This window comes from Clavelina lepadiformis, chromosome 3 (genome assembly GCF_947623445.1).
Source record: "Clavelina lepadiformis chromosome 3, kaClaLepa1.1, whole genome shotgun sequence".
NCBI classification, from domain to species: Eukaryota; Metazoa; Chordata; class Ascidiacea; order Aplousobranchia; family Clavelinidae; genus Clavelina; species Clavelina lepadiformis.
In genome coordinates, this window is record NC_135242.1 from 9,846,776 (window position 1) to 9,872,459 (window position 25,684).

The 25,684-nt window shown below is 33.9% G+C and overlaps 1 protein-coding gene across 4 annotated transcripts; it reads left to right on the top strand.

Annotated features, from left to right (window-relative positions):
* Nucleotides 1-134: 134 nt before the first annotated feature.
* LOC143448430 (homer protein homolog 2-like) lies at nucleotides 135-25,094 on the top strand. Of its 4 annotated transcripts, none has more exons than XM_076948179.1 (10): nucleotides 135-372; nucleotides 3,677-3,806; nucleotides 6,933-7,073; nucleotides 7,284-7,440; nucleotides 12,851-13,008; nucleotides 14,809-14,893; nucleotides 21,021-21,157; nucleotides 21,298-21,454; nucleotides 23,758-23,949; nucleotides 24,092-25,094. In XM_076948179.1, exons 3-10 carry the CDS (start codon nucleotides 7,027-7,029, stop codon nucleotides 24,269-24,271), a joined length of 1,113 nt encoding a protein of 370 aa, XP_076804294.1. In that variant the 5' UTR covers nucleotides 135-372; nucleotides 3,677-3,806; nucleotides 6,933-7,026; the 3' UTR covers nucleotides 24,272-25,094. The 4 variants fall into 4 exon arrangements, with proteins under 4 accessions (XP_076804294.1, XP_076804296.1, XP_076804297.1 ...); XM_076948180.1 differs by having other exon boundaries at nucleotides 149-298; XM_076948181.1 differs by lacking the exon at nucleotides 6,933-7,073 and having other exon boundaries at nucleotides 136-372.
* Nucleotides 25,095-25,684: the final 590 nt, after the last annotated feature.

Here is a 25,684-nt window from a genome sequence, read left to right on the forward strand (position 1 = left end):
CTCGACCTTAAGAAAGCTTTTGATACTATACCTCATAGGCAATTACTTATGAAATTAAATTCCTATGGCATTTATGACAAAGCTTACGAATTGATTAAGTCATAATTGACATGTAGATAACAATATGTCAAGTGTGGTGATTATTTTTCAGAGCAAAGGCACATCTCAATCGCCTAGGTGTGCCACAAGGGTCAGTATTAAGGCCACTGCTTTTTCTGCTGTATATGAATGATCTACCCAACAGAACTTCCCTATTTGGAAGGAATTGGAATTTGGAAGTTAACAAAGCTATTTGCTGGTGATACAGTTTTATACAATTCGTATTCAAATATTGCAGAAATTGAAAAACAAATGACAATTGAACTTGATAAGGTAAATAATTGGCTAAAAATTAACAAACTTTCTTTAAATTATACTAAAACTTTTTTCATGATAACAACACCTAAAATCTGCAAATGGCACAAAGTAAACCAGGCTATAAATAGCAAGAAAATTGAAAGGGCTACCAAAATTAAATATCTAGGCATAATACTAGATGCACAATTGAAATGGAATAATCATGTTGAAGAGCTTTGCAAAGAATTGTAAAAAATCTGTGGTGTCTTGTACAAAATTCGACCATTTACCAATAAAAAGGTTTTGATGATGTTATACTATAGTCTAGTTTACAGTGCTTTACAATATGGTATATTGGCTTGGGGATCTGCAACAAATAGTGTTTTAAAACCATTAGATATAATTCACAATAAAATTAATAAATTAAAGACAGGCAAATTCAAGCATAATTATTACACAATTGTTCTTCCCCAAATATTTAATGACTATTTCAGCGAAACCCAAACAGTACACAAATACAATACTAGATCATCACAGGACAACTTCTTCTTGCCCCGAACCAAAACAGTAAAAGTTAACATTTCGAGGATCTAATTTTTGGAATAAACTACCACACAATAAAAAAAAATTTAAGTCTCATAAATATTTCTCATATCAGTTGAGAAGTGGACGACATGCTAGGGAACAGATGTATAGTTGTTGATTTCTTTTGCATCATATTGCTGTTGTTTCTGTAGTGTGTCTCTGTTTTGCAGAGTTGCTTTAATAAGTTTCTGCTTTAATTGTTTTTTTTGCAATAGACTTTGGGGCAGATGACCGTGAGGTCTTTTCGCTGCTTCACACCAATCAATTAATTATATGTTATGATACTTTTTAGTTTGTTTTGAATGATAAAATAAACTTTCTCTCTATTAATTAATTTTTTACGGTAACTATTGCTTAATCAATAAAAATTTTAATGCACAACTTTATTGTAACAACTAGACCTATTTGATAGATTGAAATTTGCTATTTGGCGGTGAACAACAATATGCACTATGCAGTGAAATGCATTCATTAAGGAATATAGGGTTGGTAAAGCACCAAGCTGTCATACTTATACTTTACTCTGGTCCCTTAGGATTAAAAGTTGTTGTGTGCTGAATGTTATTGTTTGTGCATTATTGGTAAATACAAACTATGGTATGACAATGTTTATCCTCGGACTGAGGGAAGTTTTTCATTCATTTATTTTATTTTTCGTCTTCAATGTGGGGGACGAAAAAATTGTGCTGACGCAGGCGGTTGCAAACATATTAGTAGTTATTGACTAAAATTTTTACAAATTGGTTGTTCAAATGTGGCAAGGCCTCGAGAGCAAAAACGTGTATTAAGGACCAATATAAGAATGTAAAAAAGTTATTAGCGTCAGCACAACCACCAAACTCAAATTACAAACACATTATTTAAACAATTTAACCCAATATAGCATGTTTATTTTCAAAATCCATAATGATTTTCTTACGCTATTGTTGCTAAAGCATTCAAGTGATTTTTGCGGTTCCAAGCCAAATTGATTATCATAAAAGAAATTCTGTCTCTCGAGAACATTTATAACCCTAACATGCATTAATTTTTCAAGGATTTTCGAAAAACAAGATAGCAAACTGATTGGTTGATAATAATTAATTTGTTACTTCTTCAGGTTTCTCTTTCTTAATTAGGGGAAGTACCGTTGCAGTTTTGAACACTTCAACAAATTTACTGGATGATAAAGACAAATTAAACACATCAGCTAACATAATAAGAACATTATCAAGAGTTTCTTTTAGCAGCGTGGAAGGAATCTCATCCATTCCTGAACTGGTTTTATGTTTCATTTTTATAATAATTTTTTTATTTCCCAAGGGCATATTGAATCGATATAAATAGAATGTTTTGAGGGGAGAAACTAAGCTAAGAAACTTTTAAAAGTATTGCTGAGTGAGGGGAGATTTTTGACTAGTTCATCTGCAATTGAGGAAAAGTAGTTACTGGCTTGAGCAAACTGTCTGAAACAAGGTTGCCGTTAATTAAAATCTGTGACTGTTCTTTAGTATGTTGTTTTCCAAAAAGTTAATTAATTATCTTCCAAGTCTATTTGATATTGAATCTATTCTTATCTAATACATTTTTATAATAATTTTGTTTGGCTTGTTTTTATATTGTGTTATATTTGTTTCTTAATTGTTTGAAGGTTTTTTCATTTTTCATGCTATCTACGAAGCTACAGGCCTACAGAGTAGCTCAACAGGATAACGTAGAACGCTTTGCACCTTGCACTGGTTAAACAGTACAAACAGTTAGCATTACATAAAGATTTAGAGTGAGTAAATGCATGCATCTAACAAAGACATGTTTGAGAGTTGGTTTGCAAAAATATAATCAGTCATATTGCAAACCAGGTAAAATAAGATTGATTAACAGATAAAAGGAGAAAAAATGTGTATAAGTACCTGTAGTTGAAACCAAAGAGAAAAATACCAGTTATCATACCTATAGAAACTAGTGAAAATTAGTGCTGATGTAGAAAGTGAAACAAGAAATATTGCGAGCAAGTAGTTTATTTAATTTGCAATCCATATAATAACATGCTCAAACTATCAAATGTATGCCTGTAAAGAAAGTAAGAATATAAACAATTTATAAGAATAAAGAACATAACATGGAATTCTTTTTTTAATTTATAGTATTAGTATGCTTAATTGTTTCAATTCTAATTGCACTGTATGCTTTGGGCCTACTTTGCACACATACAGTAACAGACATAATAATATCACAATGGAAAAGGATGTGAAAGTATATTTGGCAGACAAATATGTGTATTTACATAAATAGAAATGCTTCTGAGTGCACATATAAATAAACATGGCTGGCTACTATGCCTAGCAGCACTGGCGTCCCACTCTAAATGAAGAAAGTAAGTTCATCTGCATATTTTTTTTATTTTCAACATACTACAATCGAACCTACTATTTTTGTCGAAACAATGATGTTTCATATCGCAGTGATAATGAGTTAAACGTAACACCAAACTTTTGTAAATAAAATCAGTGCTACTTGCTTGGCTATAATATTTTTTGAGTAACCTGTGTTTCCCAACACGTTGCTCCTAAGTGACATTCTTAAATTTATGACTTTTGCATAGTAACGGTCCCTTATTTTGTGCAAAATTTATGCACTTTTCTGTCAACTTTTTCATTTTGATCTAATTTTGACATATAAGCTTACAAACTGTAGTGGGTTAACTTGTGTAAATGTAGTTATGCAAGATGTGAGTACAGTACTACAGTTCTTCATAATCTGTTTGATTTGTTTATAGACCCGCTGGAATTGTGTTTAGTTTGGTTTCCTATTATTTGATATGCTTTTCTGGCAAAGTTTAAAAGGACAAAGTTGTTTCTATTGAAGACCACTCTTATTTACTGGAAAATCAGACAAGAGGCTATGGGGTAAGAAGGGACAAATGTTATTTTTGAATGTATAGGCTTTCAATTTCTGGGAATCACATACATAAGGCCGGTAAATATTCGATATTCTAGCTTCCTGCTGCACTTAAAAGAAAACCTATTCACAGTTAGAAAGAGGTTTGTCGTGTTATGTCAAGGTTTTAATTGTCACAATCGACCCAAGCTATGTCGAGTAATAGTAAAAAGTTCAACAAAACTAAGCATACACTGTACAAAAGTATGTTTTTATCTGCTTTTTTGATTTTGTGTTGGAGGTTGCAGTGTTTTGCACAGTGATTAAAAATATTTAGAGCCAATTTAAATAAGAAATGCCTCAATTAATTAATTAGTTAACAATTAAACTGGATTATGATATAAACAAAAAAAAATATTTCAAAAATGCAGCTTTGTTTTTAAGGATTTACTGCGTTACCGCAAACCGATTGTTTAAAAACCTGCTTTGAGGTGATGATTGTTGGTAGGTGTATACAGGCTATAATTATCAATCTTTAATATTAGTGCCAGACTAAAATCACTGGGGGGCAGCGCCAGTGGTATCACCTCAACACTACTTTTATGATTGAGTTTTTGTAACCCATAAAGATTTCTTGGATGATATACCTGATACTCATGACCCGTATGTTAAGAATGACTGATTTATAAGAACCTGTAGGACTGGCTTCAATTTTGCAAAATGCCACAAACTGTTTTTTGTTGTTTCTGATGCATCAGGCTGACTTGTGTGATGCAGTAATACTGACTTCATTTTTCTTATGCCAAAAAGGCATAAAAAACTGGGTTGCAAATTAATCATGTGACATATTTTTCACCATCATAAATTTATTTGATGAGTATCTTACAAAGTTAGATTTCAATAAAACATACAAATAGCACTTCTTTTGCCTTTTTGCATAGCATTGGACAAACCCATAAAAGTATAAGCAACGAAGTCCTTATTTTTGTAGTCTCGTGCAAACTTTGGTTAGTGATCAGTTTAACTTTTATCTCGAGTTTTTGGTCACATTGCCCCTTGACTAACCTGCTTATCTTAGGTAGGGCACCCAAACTAAAAAAAGATTTTACATTCAAGTGTTTGGATTATATTATGTCACCGAACCTGGTTACATTACACTACCTACATTCTACATTATCACACAGACTTCAAACTGTTGTGATTACTCTGCTTGCAATGCAGGGTGTCTCATGCATGAAACAAGTGATCAAAACAGTTTCAAGTCTGTGTGATAATGTTCGAATGAAATTGTTAATTATATTCATGAAATTGTTGACCAATGAAACTGTTGGTTAAATCATGTTATTTTATGTGATTTCTTTCTTTCCTAACTTACACACCATTTAATGGGGAAACAGTATGCTTAACTTTAATTTCCGTTAATTACTGTTATTTAATTCAATTACTATTCCCTGTAAGTTTGTGTCGTACCGGTGTCATTCGGATTACTTTACAAGGTCATTCGATTGTACTAGCCGTCGTGTGTGCACGCTCCATGTGAGCGGATGTTGAATCGCGTCAATCTATTACAGTCTGCTTGCAGAAATAAGAAGGGAAAATAAAGTGGTATTGCTTGCTTTTTAAATGAATAAGTGCATGTTTACTGGTGGCACTTTTTCTACATTACTGTGCCAAAAATGACGTACCGGTAGCTATTAGCATACTGTAATGTCTCGTGGCTATATTATGGTGAAAGGTCCCAAATTGAGTGCACACATACTTGTCCCTAAAAAATGTGCACCGGTCATTATTAAAAAGAAACAAAAAAACTATCGCTTTCATGTCCTTTTGTTGACATATCTGTTATCTAAAGATAAGCTCACTGCATGCAATGTTACCTTAACTGAACATATTTTGTCAGGCTAATGATTTTAGGCCAATAACATGCTTCGCATTGGCTGTCTGAACTTAGTTGTGGCACAGTCCATGCTGGTAAGTTCGAACAAGTTTTTATGTCATTTACTAATGGATAGACTTAATCTTCAGTCACATGTAAAACATTTCTCAATCAATTTTCGGCAGAGTTAGAAGCAATGATATGTGCTTGAATTGGTTATGCATTGTCCGGTTTGAATATAAAAAATGCAGGTCACGTGAGTGGTCTTGAGACGACTCTTCGCGCTTTTATTCCGGTTCTTCGTGTGACGAAATTTTTTTCATATTTTCTTTGCTGTCTTTTAAGACGTAAGCCTTTGTTTTATATGTTAAATATGTTTTATAAAGCAATTTACTTCCACCCATGTCCAGTGAAAAAATCTAAAGTGGACTCACTAAGCTCGGAAATATAATGGTACACATTGGACAAGCAAAAGTTTTAGAATCTGTCCCCATATGGCAAAAGATATTAATTTCTTTCCTATCTACAACATTATTAGTGGTATTATCGCTGAAAGGGGGCATGTGGCACGTTACAAAGTTAAAACGTGTGTTGAGTGACGTAAAGTCTATAAAAAGACGAGAGTTGGCAATGAAAGCTTTAATGTGAATTATTGCTATTGCTTGTGTGTTGTTGTTTATTTGTTTTCTTTGCTATTTATTACTGACGATTTAATTTTTTTCTCGGAACATGTTGTGGCTCACTTGTTTTTGTTGTCAAAAACATTGTCTTAGTAAATTTCTGTACTCATCCATTTTATTATGTTAAGCAACACAATTAGATAAGATTGTTGAGCTCACGAATGAGATCATTCGATAGAGAATAAGTTGAATAAATAAGCATGACTTACTGCAAGTTGATGCACAAAAAACGTGTGATTGGAAAGTTTCCAAAGATTGTGCCTAATCACGACGTTTGTCCATACTGTACTTTCAAAGCAACAGCTAAACTCATTTGACATGAGATTTACATTACATGCATTTAGCAATTTATACTGGACACTGACATCGCAGTTGAGTTTTGTCATATTGCCATCATGGTGTTAGAATGTTTGCTAGATATGTTCGGTTTGAACGTATAGGAAAAAAGAGCACCCACAACTATCGTAAGTTGGACAAAATTTGTTTAACCTTTTACCATTACTCGACACACGCCAGGTCGATTTCCACAATTAAAAGATCTCTGACACAGCAAGACATTCCTCTTTTGACATTCGCAATCGCTCTTCTTTTAACTATAGCAATGAGCAAGTAAATGCAACGTTTACAAGCCTAACCTCAACATCAGACCAAAATCGGCAAGCATCATTGTGATTGTACCATCAGACCTTTTTCATGGAAGTGATGAATTTCAACAGAGTAAAAACAAGCTCTGGAATAAGGTTGTCAAACTCACTGCATATTTATGCACATGCAATCAATACCATTTCCTACAATGATTAAAGCCATTTATATTCGTTTAAGTTGTTTAAAGACTTGAGGATGAACATTAAAATGATATCACGACATACCGATTATGTTTAAAAATTAGTTTTCTAGGTTAGGCTCTGGTTAACACATGAAATCCTTCTATATATATGTTTCTTTTGTAGAGAGATCCCAATATTCACCAGCAAAGCTCATGTGTTCATAATCGACCAGGTTTCAAAGAGGTCATGGATTCCTGCCAGCAAATCAGCTGTTTTGGTTAATTTTTTCTTTGACTCATCCAGAAATTCTTTCAGAATAATTAGTGTGGAAGAATCAAAGGTCAGTTCTGCAAATTTTTATCTTATCAATTTTATAAGTAGGAGCTTTCTTGGTGTTTTCAGATTAAAATGCTCTTATGCATAATAAAAAGCTTGTTATAGTTTTTTTGAATGCTCTGTGAAACATTTACTGCATGGTGAAGTTGCAGAACACAGGGCTTTTAAGAGCTTGTTTAAGCTATAAACCTTGTGATGCATCTTAGTGCTATGGATGGAAAAGATGTTCAGCCTTTGCCCTGTAGGTGACAGGGTTTGTTAAACTTGTTTGTACATATGTCCCTATCATGAGCACTCCAGAAGGTGGATTATAGGGTTCAATCAACCAAATGTACTCTCGTACAATTAGAACATCAAACATTTCAAATACAGTCAGACCTCGTTAATCCGGACCACTTTGTTTCGTCAGAAAACGTCATACTTATTATAAATGCATTATTATTAGTTTTATATAAGGTTGGAAAAAAGGAAATGTGTTTTCAGTTAATGGTAGTTGCATGTTATGAAATGGCATCATAAATTTTTGTAAAATAATATAGTGAAAGTTTTGAAAATCCCATTTTGTTAGCGTGACTGACGGGACAGAAATTAACATGCGTTTTTGGGACAGTGTAACTGATGACAAATTTCTATCTCATTATTTGATAAATCAAGGTGTTTCCTTGTAGATTTCATTGTTGACCCGAACTGTGCTTTAAACTAATTTCGAACTTTGGCTGCAATTACTAAGTACAAGATTATAGTGTATTGTGTACGTGACAGACGGGACATTTTGTATGTGACCGACGGGACAACATCTGAAGTAATAAAAGGACACTCACAGTTTTTGGATCAAGTATTAAATAAAATCATCTATTCAATTTAACAACTGAAACTAAATAAAATTTAATTAGTTTTTTAATCTGAATAACAAATTTTTTGCATGACATGCAGTAAAATATTGAAAATACTAATTGACAATTCAAACAACTAACAAAATAGCAAGCTGTAAAACATGACAATAAACTTCTATAGCACTGTATAAAAATAACATTGTCGTCCATAAAATCATTTTAACTTGCAAATTAACTTACAAATAAATTATATATGCCCTGCAACTTTTGAAGAAATGCATCTGAACTAGTAAACATAAATAAAACCCAAACAACAACCGTAAACAACTCAAAGCTAGAAAACTTTAAAACTAAAATAACAATATATTTTAGCACCTGATTTTTATATGTTCTAAACTATTTTATACATTCCTCGGCTATTTATAAGAATTGTTACATCTTTCATCTGACTAAGAATGTTATCTTTGGTGTACCAAACAGTGTCATGATCCGGTTCTAGTTTATAACTAAAAGATGAACTATATATCTGATTTTTTTAGGCATTGTATTTTATATTCACCAGCTATTTTATTTATTACAAGCCCATAAAAGTCTTCTGCTAAGTATTTTACTTTAACCCAAGATCCAATAGCAAAATCTTTATCATTTCCTCCTTTTGGCTGAACTAACACTTCATTTGACCCAATAAATGAAAAACAGTCCATTTGTTCATTATTCACAAGCGAATGCACAGCATACCTAATTTCGTATGGCTTAATTGATTCAAAAAAGTGTGCATCCCTGGTATTGGGGATTCTTTCAATTTCAATATCATTTGGGTGCCACATTTTGTTCAGTTTTAGGATTTGGTGCAAATTAACAAATGGTTTTGTCCAAGCACAGAAAAGTAAATTTGGTAAATTTAATCATGTTTGTTCAGAACAAAAATTGTCCTGTCGGTCACGTGACTGACGGGACAGTTTTAATTCACCTACAAATTTAAAGTTAAGATATATATGCCAAAAGCTTTTAGTTGTGAGAATGTCCTGCTTAATGTAGAAGATAGCTATGTGGAAAGAAAAACAATAATATCAGTAATGCATTTTTTATCAAACTATATGTGCTATTTTTGTGACTGACGGGACAAATGCTTTTGTCTTTTTTTAACCTTAAATTTGTATGCAGGGAAAGGTGTAGGGTTGGATTATCCGGATAGCGGTTAACCGCAGGTTTTTTTCCTATCTGATATCCGGATATAATTCTGCCGGTTAACCGGTTAAAAGAGTATCGTTGCTAATGCGTTTTACACTTTTTAGTAAGTTTGAACATTCTTTGTTACGTAGAGGCTGACTCCCGCTGAGCGCAATTAAACCTTTGTTCACACTTCTATTGTCTTATACCAGGGGTGGGCAACCTTTTTGAACCCGAGAGCCGCTTTGGTTGTTAAATTTTTACTGACGGGCCAAGTCATAAGAACTTATGACGTCATAAATAGTTATATCGTTTAATTTTTCCATATCTGCATTCCCCAATCGAAAAATATCATTAAATTTGAATAATTAACAACTTGTCATGAATGCTGACCTAAATAAGGAAAAGAAAAAGGGTGAAACGTTCATAAACAGTAGTCTTGGACTCTTGTTAGCCTATACATTTTTTTTGAAATTTTACGATTCGACTAGAAGAGCCACAAAAAACATGCCGGAGAGCCGCAGTTTGCCCACCCCTGTCTTATACTTTCAACTACGGTACTCGTAAAATGCACGAGTGAAATTTACTATCACGTCACAAAGAAAGCATAATGAATGATGCATTGTGCTTTATAAGGAGGGCGTTGCAGAAGCAGTGAACATTAAATTTGCGTGATTTTTGTCGTATTCGCTCGTATTGCGCGTGTGCGTAGATCTACAATAAAACTGTGTAATGATTTTACAATCCATTTTTCATGTAAACCTCGTGAAATCGATTGTTTCTCTTAGCAGTTATCTAACCGGTTAACCGGTTAGATAAATTCCAAATATACGGATATATCCGTTATCCGGATAGTAAAAATTATTGATATCCGAACTAACCCTAGAAAGGTGAGTAGAACTTGGCGGATGTTTTTTTGCAAACACTTACTTTCATAATATGTGCAAAAAGAGTAATAATTGTCCTATGTACTAAGCCAGGGGTTCTTAAAGTATGGGTCGCGACCCAAACATGGGTCGCGGAGGGTCAGAAAATGGGTCGCGACATAGTGACATAGGTGGGTCGCGACATAGGTTAATATAATATAATATAGGTCTATAGGACATTAAAATGGGTCGCGACATAGGTTTGGGTCGTGAGGTGATCATGAAACTCAGATTTGGGTCGCGCTCAAAAAAGTTTAAGAACCGCTGTACTAAGCACTAGAAAACAAATTATGTTATAAGAAGAGGTGAAATTTACATTTTTATATGAAGACTTCATACCAGATACACAAATGCTTTTATATATAAAATACAAAAAGTATAATAATTCAGAGTGTCTTTTGACTGGTTGACTGTAACATTTGACTCATAAAAATGCAAACCGTGATTAACCAGTTCAGTGCTGGGCAGTTTGTATACATTTCGTTCACACAGTGCGAAGTGATTTATTAGTGTTGGTAGTTGGATAAATCTGACCCTTTATCGGTTAAAACTAAAACAAAACAATCTATTAATAACACATTCTGTATGACTCTTTTTAAAAATGATGACAAGCTCGATGATGCTATGCTAATAGTCACCAAATTTTAGTATATTTTTGTCGTTTTAGTATTTTAAAGAGTAAAAATTGTATATACAAGCCACACAATGGATTATTCTCGACAACATTACCAAAAATATATTTTTTCAAAACTTGGACAATCAAAAATTAGAATAAACAAACGAGCATATGCGATTAAATGTTTGTAATTTACCTTTTGGTAAATGGAGAGACAAATGGCTATACACACAGTGTTCTGTGATATACTTCAAGCTAAATCATAAACTTCATTTTGTTTTGGCAGCATCAATGACATAAAGGAAACACATCAATAAACAAAGGTGACATCAGAAATAGTAATGACGTTTTGATCATTGACGACGTCATAATCACTATAATGTAATTTGAAGTTATATAGTATTGGTATCTGGCTTAGACGTCTGATTTGGCCCCATGAGAGTAACAGTGTCAACTGGGTCGCTAATACGGTAATCATCAACTTATGAAGCTCCTATGAAGCAGGGTAGCTCATTGCTATCAGCATTGTAGTGAACTAAGAGCCAACAAAACCAGCTTCATCACAATCTCTGCCATCCAAACTGGTGTCAATACCTGCAGCAGCACTTTAGACAAAGCACTGACATATATTCTTTTAGAAGACATTTTTCCGTTTAATTTTCCTGTAACTATGCTTTGGAATTACTCTAAAAAACTTACAAAAAGTTAACAGTTGATTATATCAATATATGCTAGCTTAGCATAACCAACATTTCCTAAACCTATATCTGAAATCATGCTGGCAGTTCCAGCTAGGTCTAGGCTACTTGTGAAACAAAGAATCAAACTAATGAAGCGTGCAACAATGTTATAATATCAATTTGCTATTTATTTCACTTCGATGGAGAAAGAATCGTCTAAAATTTAACCACAAAACCGACACATATTTTTTAACTTTCTGGTAAGTAGAAGCTGGGTTAAACCTTCCATTAGTTGGAATAATTTCCAAAAAAAAACTATACAAGAATCGAGTTTAAGCATTTAACATGAAGACAAGATAACTCGTCAAACGCAATAACATGTGTAAGCTCTTCTGTGAGTGGTAAACTGGCTCTTCCTAGTCACAACAAGATTCTTGTCATGCTCCCTAAGAGAAGGACTTTCCCATGATGATATGTGGTTAATTCCTTGTTTTGCTACCATTGTAATGCTCTTGAGCAAGGTATGCTCAATGCTTGCTTCTGTTGAACAGTGCCAAATTCTGGAAACATAAAAAGCCCAAAAATGAACACAAATGTTTATCCATGGTTACTTGCACAAAGACAAGCTCAGTAGCTGGTGCTCATGCAGTGAAAAATCATTGTGGAGTTTAAGTCATGCAACACTTTTTTTAATTGAGGTACAAAGATTGTGGTAGCGTATCAGTGAATGCCCTCTGTAAAAATGAGTGCACCTGAAAAAGTTGAATGCCCAATACAAAATTTGGTTGCCATTTCAGTGGATGACAGCAAGACATTAAAACCCTTACCTTTCATGTGAACATTGAATACACATTTTGCATCAGTAGCAGGAAAGAAAAAATACATTGTTTCTATGTACAGTATTAAATCAGTATATTTTTCTTGCTCTTGATGTAGCATAGAAATCACATAAACTGTACTCACACAACATGTCTATATGTGATGCGTAAAACGGTAACTACTTTTCACGTAATTTCAAGACATTAGCTGCTGTGCATTAGTTTAGTTCACTAAGCAATTGTGCAAATCTTTATATGAGTGCTGGTACTCTTTGATTGTGTTTTTGATAAAACTATTAGTAACACTTAGTACTTTTTAGTTCTCTTGCTACATACTTTTGCAAAATGTTGTGATATTTCTATATTTTTAGGCAATAATAAATAGTACCCTTCTCCCGGAAATGTCTTTCATAAAAACATCTGCCAAGTTTGGACAATGGGTTGATATCCAGGCTGGAACAGTGTATGGACTTGGATTTGCATCAGAATCTTCATTAAACCGATTTTCTGAGCAATTTGAAAATATAAGGTACGTCATGTCACTTCCCTTGTCAAAGATGGGTATGAATGCGCTTCTTTTCTTTGGGATCGTGAAAGATGCTCTTTTTTCAAATTGAAAGCGTGAGTGGGAGCACACTCCTATTTTAGGACTATCTGCTCGTTGCTCTTTTTTTTCACAAACAAAACTATGAAAGCATAAAATAAAAAAAAATTCATAAAAAATGAAGTTCAATTAAAAATCCACATTTTTTGACTGCTTTGAGACTAATTTTATGCTGTGAATAAATGAAGAGTGCTTTGAGATGAACTTAAGGCAGTTAACTAGTAACCACCTGACATGATGATGGTGATAATAGGGCATATGCCTTTGAATTGCTAAAAAGGGCTAGCGTGATAAAAAGAGCTCGCTCGCTCTTGAAATGTTGAAACCATTAAATAATGTTACTTATTAAAGAATTACTTTGTGACTTTTTTATCGTCACAATGAAGCTGAAAATAACTTGTATTTTCTCTTTTAGTGTCGTATCACTCACACACAAACAAAAGTTGATATTTTCGTCACTATATAAGAGTTGAGTAATATTCTAAAGTACAATTCTTTGATGATTTATGCCTCACATGTTAAGTTAGGATTCCCCTTCATTACTGTGCGATTTATCATCAGAAATACAGGTCGTTCTTGAAAAATACAGTGCACTAATGACTAAGAAATACACCGATGATAATAATAAAGAACAAATGGACACAGATTTCAACACCGAAATCCTGCGTGAATTTGTCATTTTGGTGTTAAATGAAAAAATAAATCTGTTTTTTCTGTATACAAATTAAAGAAAATTTATCGCAACCATTGGGAAATGTCCTTTTGATTGATCATACAAAGAAACTTCAACGTTTTGCTTTTGATTTGTTAACTTTGCAAAACATAAGATCTGACTCGAATCTGTCTGCAAGATTTGGATTCGTGAGAGTAACAAAAATTGTCGACATTCGTGCATAAGATTCGGGCTGGTACTCGGTTTTCCACATTCCTACTGTTTATTATTTATTGAACATTTAAGGCTAATCTTAGTGACGTATGAAAAGTTTTAGAAAAGTACGAAGTATGACACGACCAGTGGCTCAGATAAGACTCGCTGCCATAATCGAAAAGAGATTATGACAAGCTAACAAAAATTTAATTGCCTATTGTCGACCAACTGAGCAATCCATCATCGCCAAAACATCATTGCAACACCATACATTCATGAATGTCATTACTTCCAACTTACTTTGAAACACATGTATATTGAATTTGTTTTGTCTTAAATATTGCATATGACATAACATATTATTTATTAAATACGACATCAATATCTAAGGTTTAACCATAGTTAATTAGTAAGACACAAATGTGTAACAAACATTACAAATTAATGGAATCCCCAAATTTTAAAAATCCTCTTCTTAGTATTTAGCAACTTTGTCAATTTTTCAGTACCTATGCCTATAGTACCATTTTTTATGATTTTTGTCACAAGTTGGTACTGTAATGATAAAAGTAAAATAAACATGCATATATTCAGAAAAAACTGCAGAACTTGTATTAAACAAATTTATTTCGAATTACGGTAGAAGGCAAGACAGCCCTGATAAAAGATAACTTAATGAAAATATATGCTAGTGAAAAGTGTAAGGTTTCATATTATTTTGAACGCTTGCGTTTGCTTTAAAGATAAGATTTACCATACTTTTGTTAAAGTGTGTTTCATTGTTTTTCAACTCTTTAACAGTAAAAAACAGGTATATGTACTATGGTACTTAGTATACTTTGTGTGTGTAATTTTAGGGAGAGAGCAAAATTGTTGTTGGAACAAGGTATAGTTTCACGAACATCAGAAGCCTCAAAAAACGGGTGTGCCCATCATTCACAAGTATATATATTTTCCTGAATATTTGTATTTTTAACATCATCTTTTATTTTAAATGTATGTTTTTGCATGGTTGTATGATACATTGGGAAAGCTTTTTTCACTAGCACCTACTTGGCTATTACAAGGAATCGCCCATGCCCCTACACTGACAAAGCTAAAAGTGGTTGTGTATTGCACAGGTGGTAATACAAACTTATGTTATAGGATAGGTATTGTTTAAATATCTTTCGATTACCAAAAGCATATCTATTGCTAAAAGCAAACTACAAGCTTTCCATAAAAGCTTCCATAAGCTTTCCACAGTAGAATTTCCATAAAATTGTAATAAAGTAGTGCTTTTCAACCTGTGAGACTATACGCACTAGCGCATATCTAAAACAATCTAGTGCAGATGACGATCACGATGTGTATGAAAGTCTCTCTCTGATTTTTGGTTATTCTTAAGCAACCCTGATTGGTTGTGCAAGTTTGGTGTTTTCACGCTTACCCTCGTGTTGGGCCATGGTCGAGTCAAGCTCATCCGTAATATGGTACGTTGCACAGTTTTCATAAAACAACTCCAGATTTTTTAGTATAGCTCCCATAAATAAGACTGCCATTAAAAAGATCGTGACTAAATGTTGAAGTGACGAAGAAAAAAAACAACAGCAAAGTAATGGAGTATGTTGATATCACATCAAGGCAATGTCCTATTTCATTGCTTTATATTTAGTTGAAAATAGTTGGGTGTTGTTATGGACACAAGAATGTGGGCTTTTCTTGTATCGACATAGAAGTGGAAATTGTGAGTAAATGAATAATAGGGTTAATGGGTGAAATGAAATTTGTTGAAATATTTTTTCATTGGTTTTACGCGATTCGACCATTAACTTTGTATCATCTTGGGAACGATTTGCTTTAAGATGATTCTTGCATATTTTTAAATGTAATTATTTAATTTAATTTTACTGCCAACTTCCAGCTCTCGATGTTTCCTTTTTATGCACACATAGCTAATGAAATCGTAGAAACCGATGTTACTAATGCATTGATATTACTAAATGCAATATTAACAAAAGTTTGATGATATTTTTAACTGCATTGGCTACACAACAATCCATTCACTTGTACAATGTATATATAGCATTGCACCAACCCATGAAATCAGCAAGGAAGCCTTTAACTAAGCTATAAGAACTACAGTAACGTGTATGGGCATAAAAGTTGCCCAACAAACTAGTATGGTATGGCATCACAAACTTTTTTCTCAGACTGCGGAAAGTCTTTCCAAAACTTAAACTCGGCAATGATTCCTCATCGCTCGGCTACCAATCTTTTCTTCGTTTTTATTACTTTTTTTTATTTTTTTTTGGTATTACCTGAGTTTGGAACTGTTCATCAAGATCATTGAACTAAAGTAAGCATCGTTTCCCCAGAAAAAAATGTATATTTAAAATTATTTTTGGTTCCTTGTTAATCAAATTTGAATGCTATATCCTAGTTATTTAAAGGTAAACTAAAGACTGTTTTGTAATCTAAATTCAACCCTTACAATTAGCTATATGACATACTTTGGTAAATTCACTATAATATAACTTGTAAGAAATGTGTTATCTGAAGAGGCCATTTTTTGCTGCTAACTTTCGTCATGATGATATGCTTACAACACTCAACTCATCAACTATGAAACAAATAACCGCAATTAGATTCAAATCTTTTCACTTGATTGCATACTTTTGAGTTTGTCATGTCTCCACCATGAAACTAAGAAATTGCATGTTAACTGCAAACCTTCAACAAGTAATAATATGAACTACAAAATGTCTTGCATGCTGCAGAAATTGGTTTGCAATTGTGGTACTGCCCCTTTGCAAAACGCTACTCAATTTTAAACAAAATATTTCTTGAAGCTGGTAAGCAGAAAAAAATTGTTTTGCTGACATTCTTCATTTCATTTTTTTATGTACTTAGTCATCATGTGTAAATTTTTTTCATCTCTTTTATAGTATGTCAGCGGTTCAAAAACCTGGCCGCTTGTCACATGTGGTGACCAAAAATTTAGGGTGTGCAAATGAACAGGATTTAGAATGACATTAGTGTCTATTTTACTGTTTATACTAAGGTTTAACTAATTAAAACAACATAAGTCATACAATCATCACTGGCCACACCACATTGAATGTTTGGTGACACTACAGTTAACCAATTTCGTTAAGTTGTGTCACTATAGAAAGGATTGATGAATTAACATACAAAGTTTTTTCCTTTGTCAAAATACTTGAACATATCTTCATTCAACTCTTTTCAGTGGGGTCAGAAAGTCAAAACTTTAAAAAAGATATTTTGCAAGTTTAGTTTTGATTGATACAGAATAGGATTAGTCTATTTTACTTGAACTTTTTAAACATTATCTAAATATGGACAAGGAACAACCCTACACCCCATAGACCCATATATAAGGGTAATATTTGAACTAATTTGATGACTATAGATGTTTGAAATTAATATAATGTTTTGTTACTAGAATAAGAAATATAGCTTGTTGTATAAAATACATGTACATTTTACGAGTGTCGCTATTAATCAACAACAATCTTGAGTCCTCTAGATATTTAGAGATAGGTCTTGGTGTAAAAGCTGGAATAATAATGTACTGTGCAATCTTCCTCAATTTTATTGTAAACTTTGATATGAAATTTTGTATGGAAATTTTTACAATATTTTCTGTTCGATTTGTAGTAGTGTTCTCATCGGTGGTTCTCAAACCTTTGAACTAGTGCCACACTAAAAGGTTCAAGCTTTATTTTAACATTTTGCTATTGGACAGTGACAAAAAAGGGTGTACCGACACTTAATCACGCGACGCTTAATCACCGACACATAATCACTAGGACATTTAATCACCGACACATAATCACTAGGACATTTAATCACGCGACTTGGATACTTATTCACGCGACAAATAATCACTTGGATGTCGGAAAAGCGTGAGGAAAATTCAGTAATTCAAGCTCATGTGCATCTCTCTGTGGGGATGACGATGTGGATTGCTTTTAAGGTTGGCCTAAAGCCAAAGGCTATTAGTCTTTCTTTTAGAACTCCCCGACAATTGTCTTTGACTCCGTTTTGCCGGCTTTCTCTATAATGTTTCTTTAAATCAACATCAGCTTCATAAAGTCTAATTGTTATATTGTCCGAAATAAGTTGTATCACATTAGAAACATTTTTATCATCTTTTCACATTTAAACAAAACTATAACTCCAATTCAGTAATGAACAGTCCAGAAGGTAAAACTGATATTATGTGTAGAGACAAGAAGGGGAGATTTTAACCAAACCTTAGTTTTTATACAAACACATTAGCCATAAGCAGATACAAAAACACATAAGCAGAGACTTGGAACCAGGTGTACTCATGGCGCTGCCAAAAACGAAATCTTTGAAGCGGACCTTGCAGAGAAAACGTCGCGAACTGCAGACTGCACAATGTACGGCCGCTCTACAGTCTCCGATGGATACTAATTTCACAATACCAGAAACATTCCAGCGCATGATTTTGCACGACTCTGGACCTGGAAACAATCGTCTGATTCTTCTTGGTAGCAGGGATCTGCTAGACCAGGGGTGGCCAGACCTGCTTCATGCTCGAGCCGCATATAACAAATTCCAGTTTTAAAAGAGCCACAACACAAACACAATAAAAAACACGAATTTATTCACTCACAACGAAGTGTAGCTATTGATAAACATTAGTGCTGCGTGGTGATACTATGAGTCTCCACCTGGGCTTCACCAACTCTTTTTGCAATTATTAGTATAACCGTAACCAAGTTTTAAAACTAGGTCAGCCCTGACGTACAGCTTCAATCTGACAGTTTACTTAACTACAGTGTACAAGTTAGCTCACTTCTGTACAATAATGTACTTTTTGGAGTGTAATTTGATTATTACTAACAATGAGTCCATTGTTACTACATGTGATAGAACGCATTGTTTCATAATCTGATCAAACAACTCGTCTAGACCAGGAAAATGCATGTCTAATTCAACAATGCTAATTCATTAAAGAGCCGCAATCAAAGGCTCAAAGAGCCGCAGTTTGGCCACCCCTGTGCTAGACGGTTTGGCCAGAGCGAAATTGTGGCTAGCTGATGGAACGTTCAAGGTTGTACCGTCTTTGTTCTTTCAACTGTACACAGTACATTTTGAACTTGTTCCCGGTCTTATTCCTGCAGCAGTTTACTGCCTCGTTCAAAATAAAACGCGAGCAACGTACGATCGCATCCTTGATGCAATTAAAACAATGATCCCCACTGCTGCACCGGAATGCGTTTTGCTCGATTTTGAGACTGCCGCGCAGTAAGTGCTTTCCGCACAGCATTTCCTACAGCAAATGTTAGGAGTTGTTATTTTCACCTAACGCAAAGCGTCCTGCGCAAAGTTAATGAAATTGGCATGACATGTGACTACGAGTCTAATGACGAATTAAGAACAGCTGTTCGGTGTTTACCAGCCTTAGCCATGGTCCCTTCCTCTGACGTAGTCGAGTCATTTCTGATCTTAGCTGATAGCATGCCCGATCACGAGAAGATGCCTGAGCTGCTTTCGTATTTCGAACACACATATATCAGAGGCAGACGACGTCCGGGACGTGGTGAAAATTACGGCTCAGCCATCTTTCCAATCGAAAGTTGAAATCATTACAAAGCCGGGGCAGGTTGCATTGCAAGAACCACAAATGCAGTCGAAGGTTGGCATTTTGGTCTCCAAGTGCTTTTTCAATGCCACCACCCGACATTGTGGACTTTCATACAGGGAATTGAAAAAGACATTCAAATGCAACATGCAACGTTTCTGCAAGGAATTGCTAGTACTCAACCTTCTATTCCAATGCGGTACAAGTCACTGAAACTGCGCATGCAAAACACAGTTGACCGTTATCTGTCAAGCGAGATTTTAGTCTATCTTCGTGCAGTTGCTTACATTTCCCATGCATAACATTGCTGTAAATTGTAAATGTAAATAAACATTGTAAATGTGTGATTAAATGTCGCGTGATTAAATGTCGCGTGATTAAATGTCCTAGTGATTATGTGTCGCGTGATTAAATGTCCTAGTGATTATGTGTCGCGTGATAAAGTGTCGCGTGATTAAATGTCCTAGTGATTATGTGTCGGTGATTAAGCGTCGAGTGATTAAGTGTCGCGTGATTAAGTGTCACCAAACCACAAAAAAGGCCCAATTGGAAGATATTTGCCAAATAAAGGCGATTTAACTTTGAAGTTCAGAAAAATATGAATGCAATGATAAGTGTCATTAAAGCCACCTAGATCTGGTGAGCTGTTTGTTTACAAAGTCAAAGTATTGATTTACTTCACATTGTTGTACTTGTCTTGATTGGGAACAACAACGCTAATACAACTAATCTGAATACCTTATACAATTATGAGTATCTATACTAATCAACTTTTTATAGAAATCATTGTATTATTTATCGGCAAAATCTTAAATGCAAATATCAACACAGTATGTTTCAATAATTGTCACTTTTCAAATGAAGTCATTGCTTTCAAGAGTTGCACATAAAGTACAACTGAAGACATTTTAGATTCGTCTTTATTAATATGTAAATTATGCAAGGACATTCACACAAACCTGAGTGATTTTTGTCTTATCTTTTCAACGCTATTGCTTTCATATATTTTTTGCTGTTGATTGGAATGTTGACTCCTCGGAATTAGAGTCTTATTGTCTTAATTACAGTTCACATTTCTTCAAAATCAATAAAGTCGAAACCGTATACTTTAAACTAATAATCATCAAGATTTAGAACGCGTAATTATTACTTCACAATGTTAATTTTGACATCAAAGTGGCACACAACCAAAAGACACCAAATAAAATAGTGCAAGTAGTCGATGATGTCACTTTTCCATGGTGACATTTTTGGTGATTCATAGACCATAAATCAATACCCTCGTAATATTATGACAAACAGTATACTAGTGAACTTTCTTGGATTTACATATTTAATTCAGCAACAATTTTGATGGTGGTGGTTTTGGCTCTCACGGCACACAGTTTTTGAACCACTAGGTTACAGTGTATGGTGCATATATGTGTGTGTATTATGAGACATTCTTTATAGAGAGCTGTCTTGAACCATGATGCTGATGACATTTTAAGTTCAAATTCTGATGAGAGCCAATCGACTGCTCATGGCCTGCCCGATCTAAAATGTCTTAAGCTTGATAATGACAAGTTAAAAATTGCACTTTCACAAAGGTTAGATGAGTATACAATTTAGCTGTTCATTAACTACTGCATAACATAGGTGAACTTTTGTCATGATTTTGTTGTTATAGGTATATAGTATTTGTAAAAGTAATATGCTGATGCTTGCATTGCAAATACTATTTTAATAGCTCGACTACAACAAGAAAATTGGAGTTGGAAATTCATTCTTTGAAGATGACAAACAAACAAGTAATAAATACTTTACAAGAATCACTTTCAAATGCAAACCAGTTGCATGGTGAATTAATGGCTTGCACAGAAGACAATGAAAAACTAAAAATAAAGGTTATTAATTTAATTTTTTAAGAAATTTCATGGTTGCAGCGAAAAGGTTTTGTCTATTATTTGAATAGAACGTTGCCAATTGCCTATAAAACATTTGTGTAGATTTACAGTACCTTGTCAGTGTAGTAGTTGGAGTACAACCCTCGCATTCAATTACGTATGGAAATCGAATATTTGGATTTGTGTTGTTTGACGCATTATTCTTCTTCTTTGTTTCCTCTTTTTGCGTGTTTGGTGTGGTAACTGGCATAAATCACGTCGGACATTCTTGAAATTTGGCAAGATCTCAGTCAAGTTCGTGTATGAGCGTGATCACGTGACTACTTTTTTGGGAAATCCCAGAATACTTTCAAATCTTGGCGGTTTTCGATGGTTGATATCTCCATTTTTTCACCTTGCTTTAAAGCTACGTGATTCCCCATCATACCACTTTAATGACGATCACGTTCGGTTACATGATAAGGAGATATAGGGTAAGTTATGAGAGGTGTTGATTTTTTTCGATAACAATTACCACAATAATTATGAGACCATGTTTAACAATTTTATTGCATAAATTTATTAGTCTGACCGTAGTAATATAACCTGTTATTTTCATGTCAATCACATTTACTTAAACCGGAAATTGCCAAAAACCTCTGAAAATAACCGCTTTTCGGCATCTAATAACTCCTTTACGCTTTGAGTTTTTGTTAAAAGCTTTCAACAAGTTGCGACAACAATTAAGGCCAGTATCCGTATCAAAAATCATTTTCACTGACAAACAAACTAAGAAGTTATGACTCTAAATGCGAATGTTGCTTGACGTTTTTTAGCACTTCGGCCCAAAGCATGTAATACAGGGGTGTCCAACCTTTTCGACCAAAGGGACACATGCGATTTACGAATGATTGCGCGGGCCACTTGACTGTTTACTGCTAATTTATAGTTAAGACCCACGCACCAAAATTCTACAAATACGTATTATCCTCTTTTACAATTATAAGAACAATAAACATACCAAGATATAGTAAAGTCAACAAAGTTTTTATTTTTTACTGCACGTCGACTTTTCAATGTGAAGCTTAGAACTGTTTTTCTCTAAGTAAATTGGCAATACTCTGTGAGATGGACGATGTAGCAATGGGAAGCGAGTTTTCCATATGGCTGTCAGAAAGTAGTAAACAAACAATAAATGCCAATTTCTCGAAATGTAAGTTCACCATAAATTACGTAGGCGAATATAAATCATTTCGAAAAATACCGCGCGGGCTACTCAGAACATTCCAGCGGGCCCCCGGTTGTACACCCCTGGTGTAATATAACGCTATTCACTATATTTGAACGAATCGTTCAATCTTTAGGTGATATTTTCAATTTTTAAACCGTAAGGACATTATATTCAGCAAAAATTTCATAACAGCCCATTTTCGTGTTAATTATGTGAATACTTTGACCTGAAGTCGTCGAAGACTTGTAACTTAGGCACTTTTTGGAGTTTATTAACTCATTTTAGCTTGTAATAGGTATGATAATAGCTTACTTAAATAAACCTAAACCATCATATGGTTGGTATATTTGTACCGTTAAATGTAAATGCTAGCCTGCATTACAGTTCAATCTTGACCGTTTTGTTCTAGTCTAGTCCAGTTATTGTGACAAAAACAAGAATGCTATTAACAATTCATGTACTGTCATTTGCGGTATTCTTATGTTGAAAATAAACATTACCTGCTAGTATTCAGCTATACCTATGGAGAACTATTACGTCCAAAACGCGTTAGTTAGCCTACCATACCTAACACAAACCCCAATCATCAAGGTCATTGTTGCGATTACAATCGCCTTGTTGCAGCTTCAGAATTCAGTAAATTTTTGTAACAGCTTTTTCAACATTAAGTGATGATCGTTGTGAAGTTTCTTTGACTTCAGATGTTTGCCTGGGAGATGGCTGGGAAGATTTATCACCTCGAGAACATCCATGTTAATATTTCGATTGGTATTAAAATTGGCTGGCCAACTACTAGTTGGTTTTGTTGGCTTCTCAACTGTGGTACACTATTGTGTTAACGTCCTTGGACAAGGCATTTTTGTCTCTGGCTTATGTTAATTGCGGTGATGAAAATTTCTAAATTTGGGTAAGAACCCCCAAGAAATAAAAAATGCACACAGACCAGCTTGGTATCTGAAACTTTGTTAGTTAGAAGTGATAACCAGGTTTTATTTTTGCAAAGGCTTTGCTTAGTGCAAGGATAAATATATTGATACCATACCAAATTTATGGTAGTCATATAAGCCTCTTTCAAGTACTGTTTTGTGCACAGATTGCTGATTTGGAAAGTGAAAATTCCAAAGGAATTGATACACGACAAAAAAACACTGATTTACGAAAAACCATTGAGCAGTTGAGAAATGAAAATGCTGAAAAGTGCAAAGAATGTATTACGCTGCAACAACGTATTGGCGTTTTAAATGTTATTGAGAAGCAACACACTGAATGTGCAGCAAGAATAAAGGTAGCATATTAAAGTTCTAGTAGTTTTCCTTATTTTGTTGTATTTTTCTAGCTTATCCAAGCACTCATAGAATGTTTATTAATCAAGCGTTTACATGTCCTTTGTTTGCTTATTTTGTTTGAAGCAAATTTATTTTATTTAGAAATCAAATGAGGAAAATTATTTGTTAAAAGAAAAAATCTCTGCCCTTGAAAATGATTTAAAGGACCTCATAGAAGAAAGGAACAAAGTGAAGATGGAAATAAAGCAATATTTGAAGCAAGTTTCTGAACATGCATGTAGTCTGACCCAGATTAGCGAAATGTTGCAAACTGCAGTGTAGCACTGAAATATAATCAATGGAAAATCAAAGTCTTGTTGCTGATTACAGTATTGTTTGTGTAAACGTGAGTGCTTGTACAGATGTTAAAGGTGTTTAATAGCTTTGTGGTTTGATGTTTATTGAAACTAGAATTTGTGTCTCATCTTGATATTAATTATAAATTCTCTATTCATATAAAATGCGTAAATCATTTCTTCAGCCATTTTTTTGGTGCTGCTAACATATTTGCACGGACAAGGTTCAGGAAAAGCTTGTCAGGGTTGTATCACATCTTGAATTTTTTGTTTTTATTGTTTGTCATTTTGCACTATTTGTCAAATTTTTTTTTATGTTTTACCTTGTTTGTTTTACTATCGCTGCTGTTATTGCTTTCTAATTGAATTTCTCATGAATAACTTCTTTAAATACCATTTCCCTATACATCCTATATACACAAAGTTTATTGCAGCAGGTTCCATTTCATAACTACAATACAAACATTTCATTTTTGCTGAGTTACATTGTGTTTTAAATTGATATGAAGGAAGCTATTATACAATCGCAAACGGTTACTGCTGCTTGCTGTCATACAAATTTCAGTAACTTACTTCAGTTGTTTTCGTAGCATTCCATTTTCTAGTAAAGACTATACATTCACATCGATTTTTCGCTGCCATGTGTCAACTTGAAAATCAATTCGTTAAACCAACGTACTAACGTCAACCAATCCTGGTTTGTCTTAAAAGTTAGCTTATTTTATGCAGAGCTACTTTACTCGAGTTTCCGAATTTTCTGATACTTAAGTGTAATTGAGTTTTAAAATACTTGAACTTCTTTAACCATTTTTCTGGCTGATTTGTTGTTGCATATTAACATTTTTTAAAAAAGTTTACCAAAGTATAAGCTACAGTACAGTAGCCTATGACCCATCGACCGTCTACCGAAGTTGTTCATTACCCTTTTGATTTATTATTGCTATGTTTAGGAATTTAAGTTTTATAAGGTTGGAACGCGATGGTCTCAATTGACAGTGGAAATTGATCACAAAAGTATTTTTCTCTAATCTTTATATTACAATAAATTACTTGAGCAGCTATGTTAAGTACTTGGTCTTGCCACTTGACTTCGTATTGATACGAATGAATATTTGTTTTTTTTTGTAAAATCATATTAAAGTAGACGAAAAGTGAAAGTTAACTCCCAAATTTTGAATTTGGAAGATCAGTTTGCAATAGACGGATTGAACTTTTTTGTCCTAGCTTCATTTTGTGCTAGCTTCCAGATAATTTTCCACTCATTGCCCCTGTCTTATTTTTATCTGTATCACGCAGTGCAGCGGGAGTCTTCGTATTAAGTACTTATGCTGCTTTTTTGTTATATATATTGCTGTGTGCGCTCGCATTTGCCACTAAAACACTGTGCATTAATCTGCTC

Excerpts from the sequence above, each read along its gene's own strand:
- LOC143448430 (XM_076948179.1), top strand. The coding sequence starts at position 7,027 with ATGGAAGTGATGAATTTCAACAGAGTAAAAACAAGCTCTGGAATAAG. Across the intron at positions 21,158-21,297 it reads AAAATTGCACTTTCACAAAG|CTCGACTACAACAAGAAAAT; the intron begins GTTAGATGAGTA and ends CTATTTTAATAG. Across the intron at positions 21,455-23,757 it reads ATGAAAAACTAAAAATAAAG|ATTGCTGATTTGGAAAGTGA; the intron begins GTTATTAATTTA and ends TTTTGTGCACAG.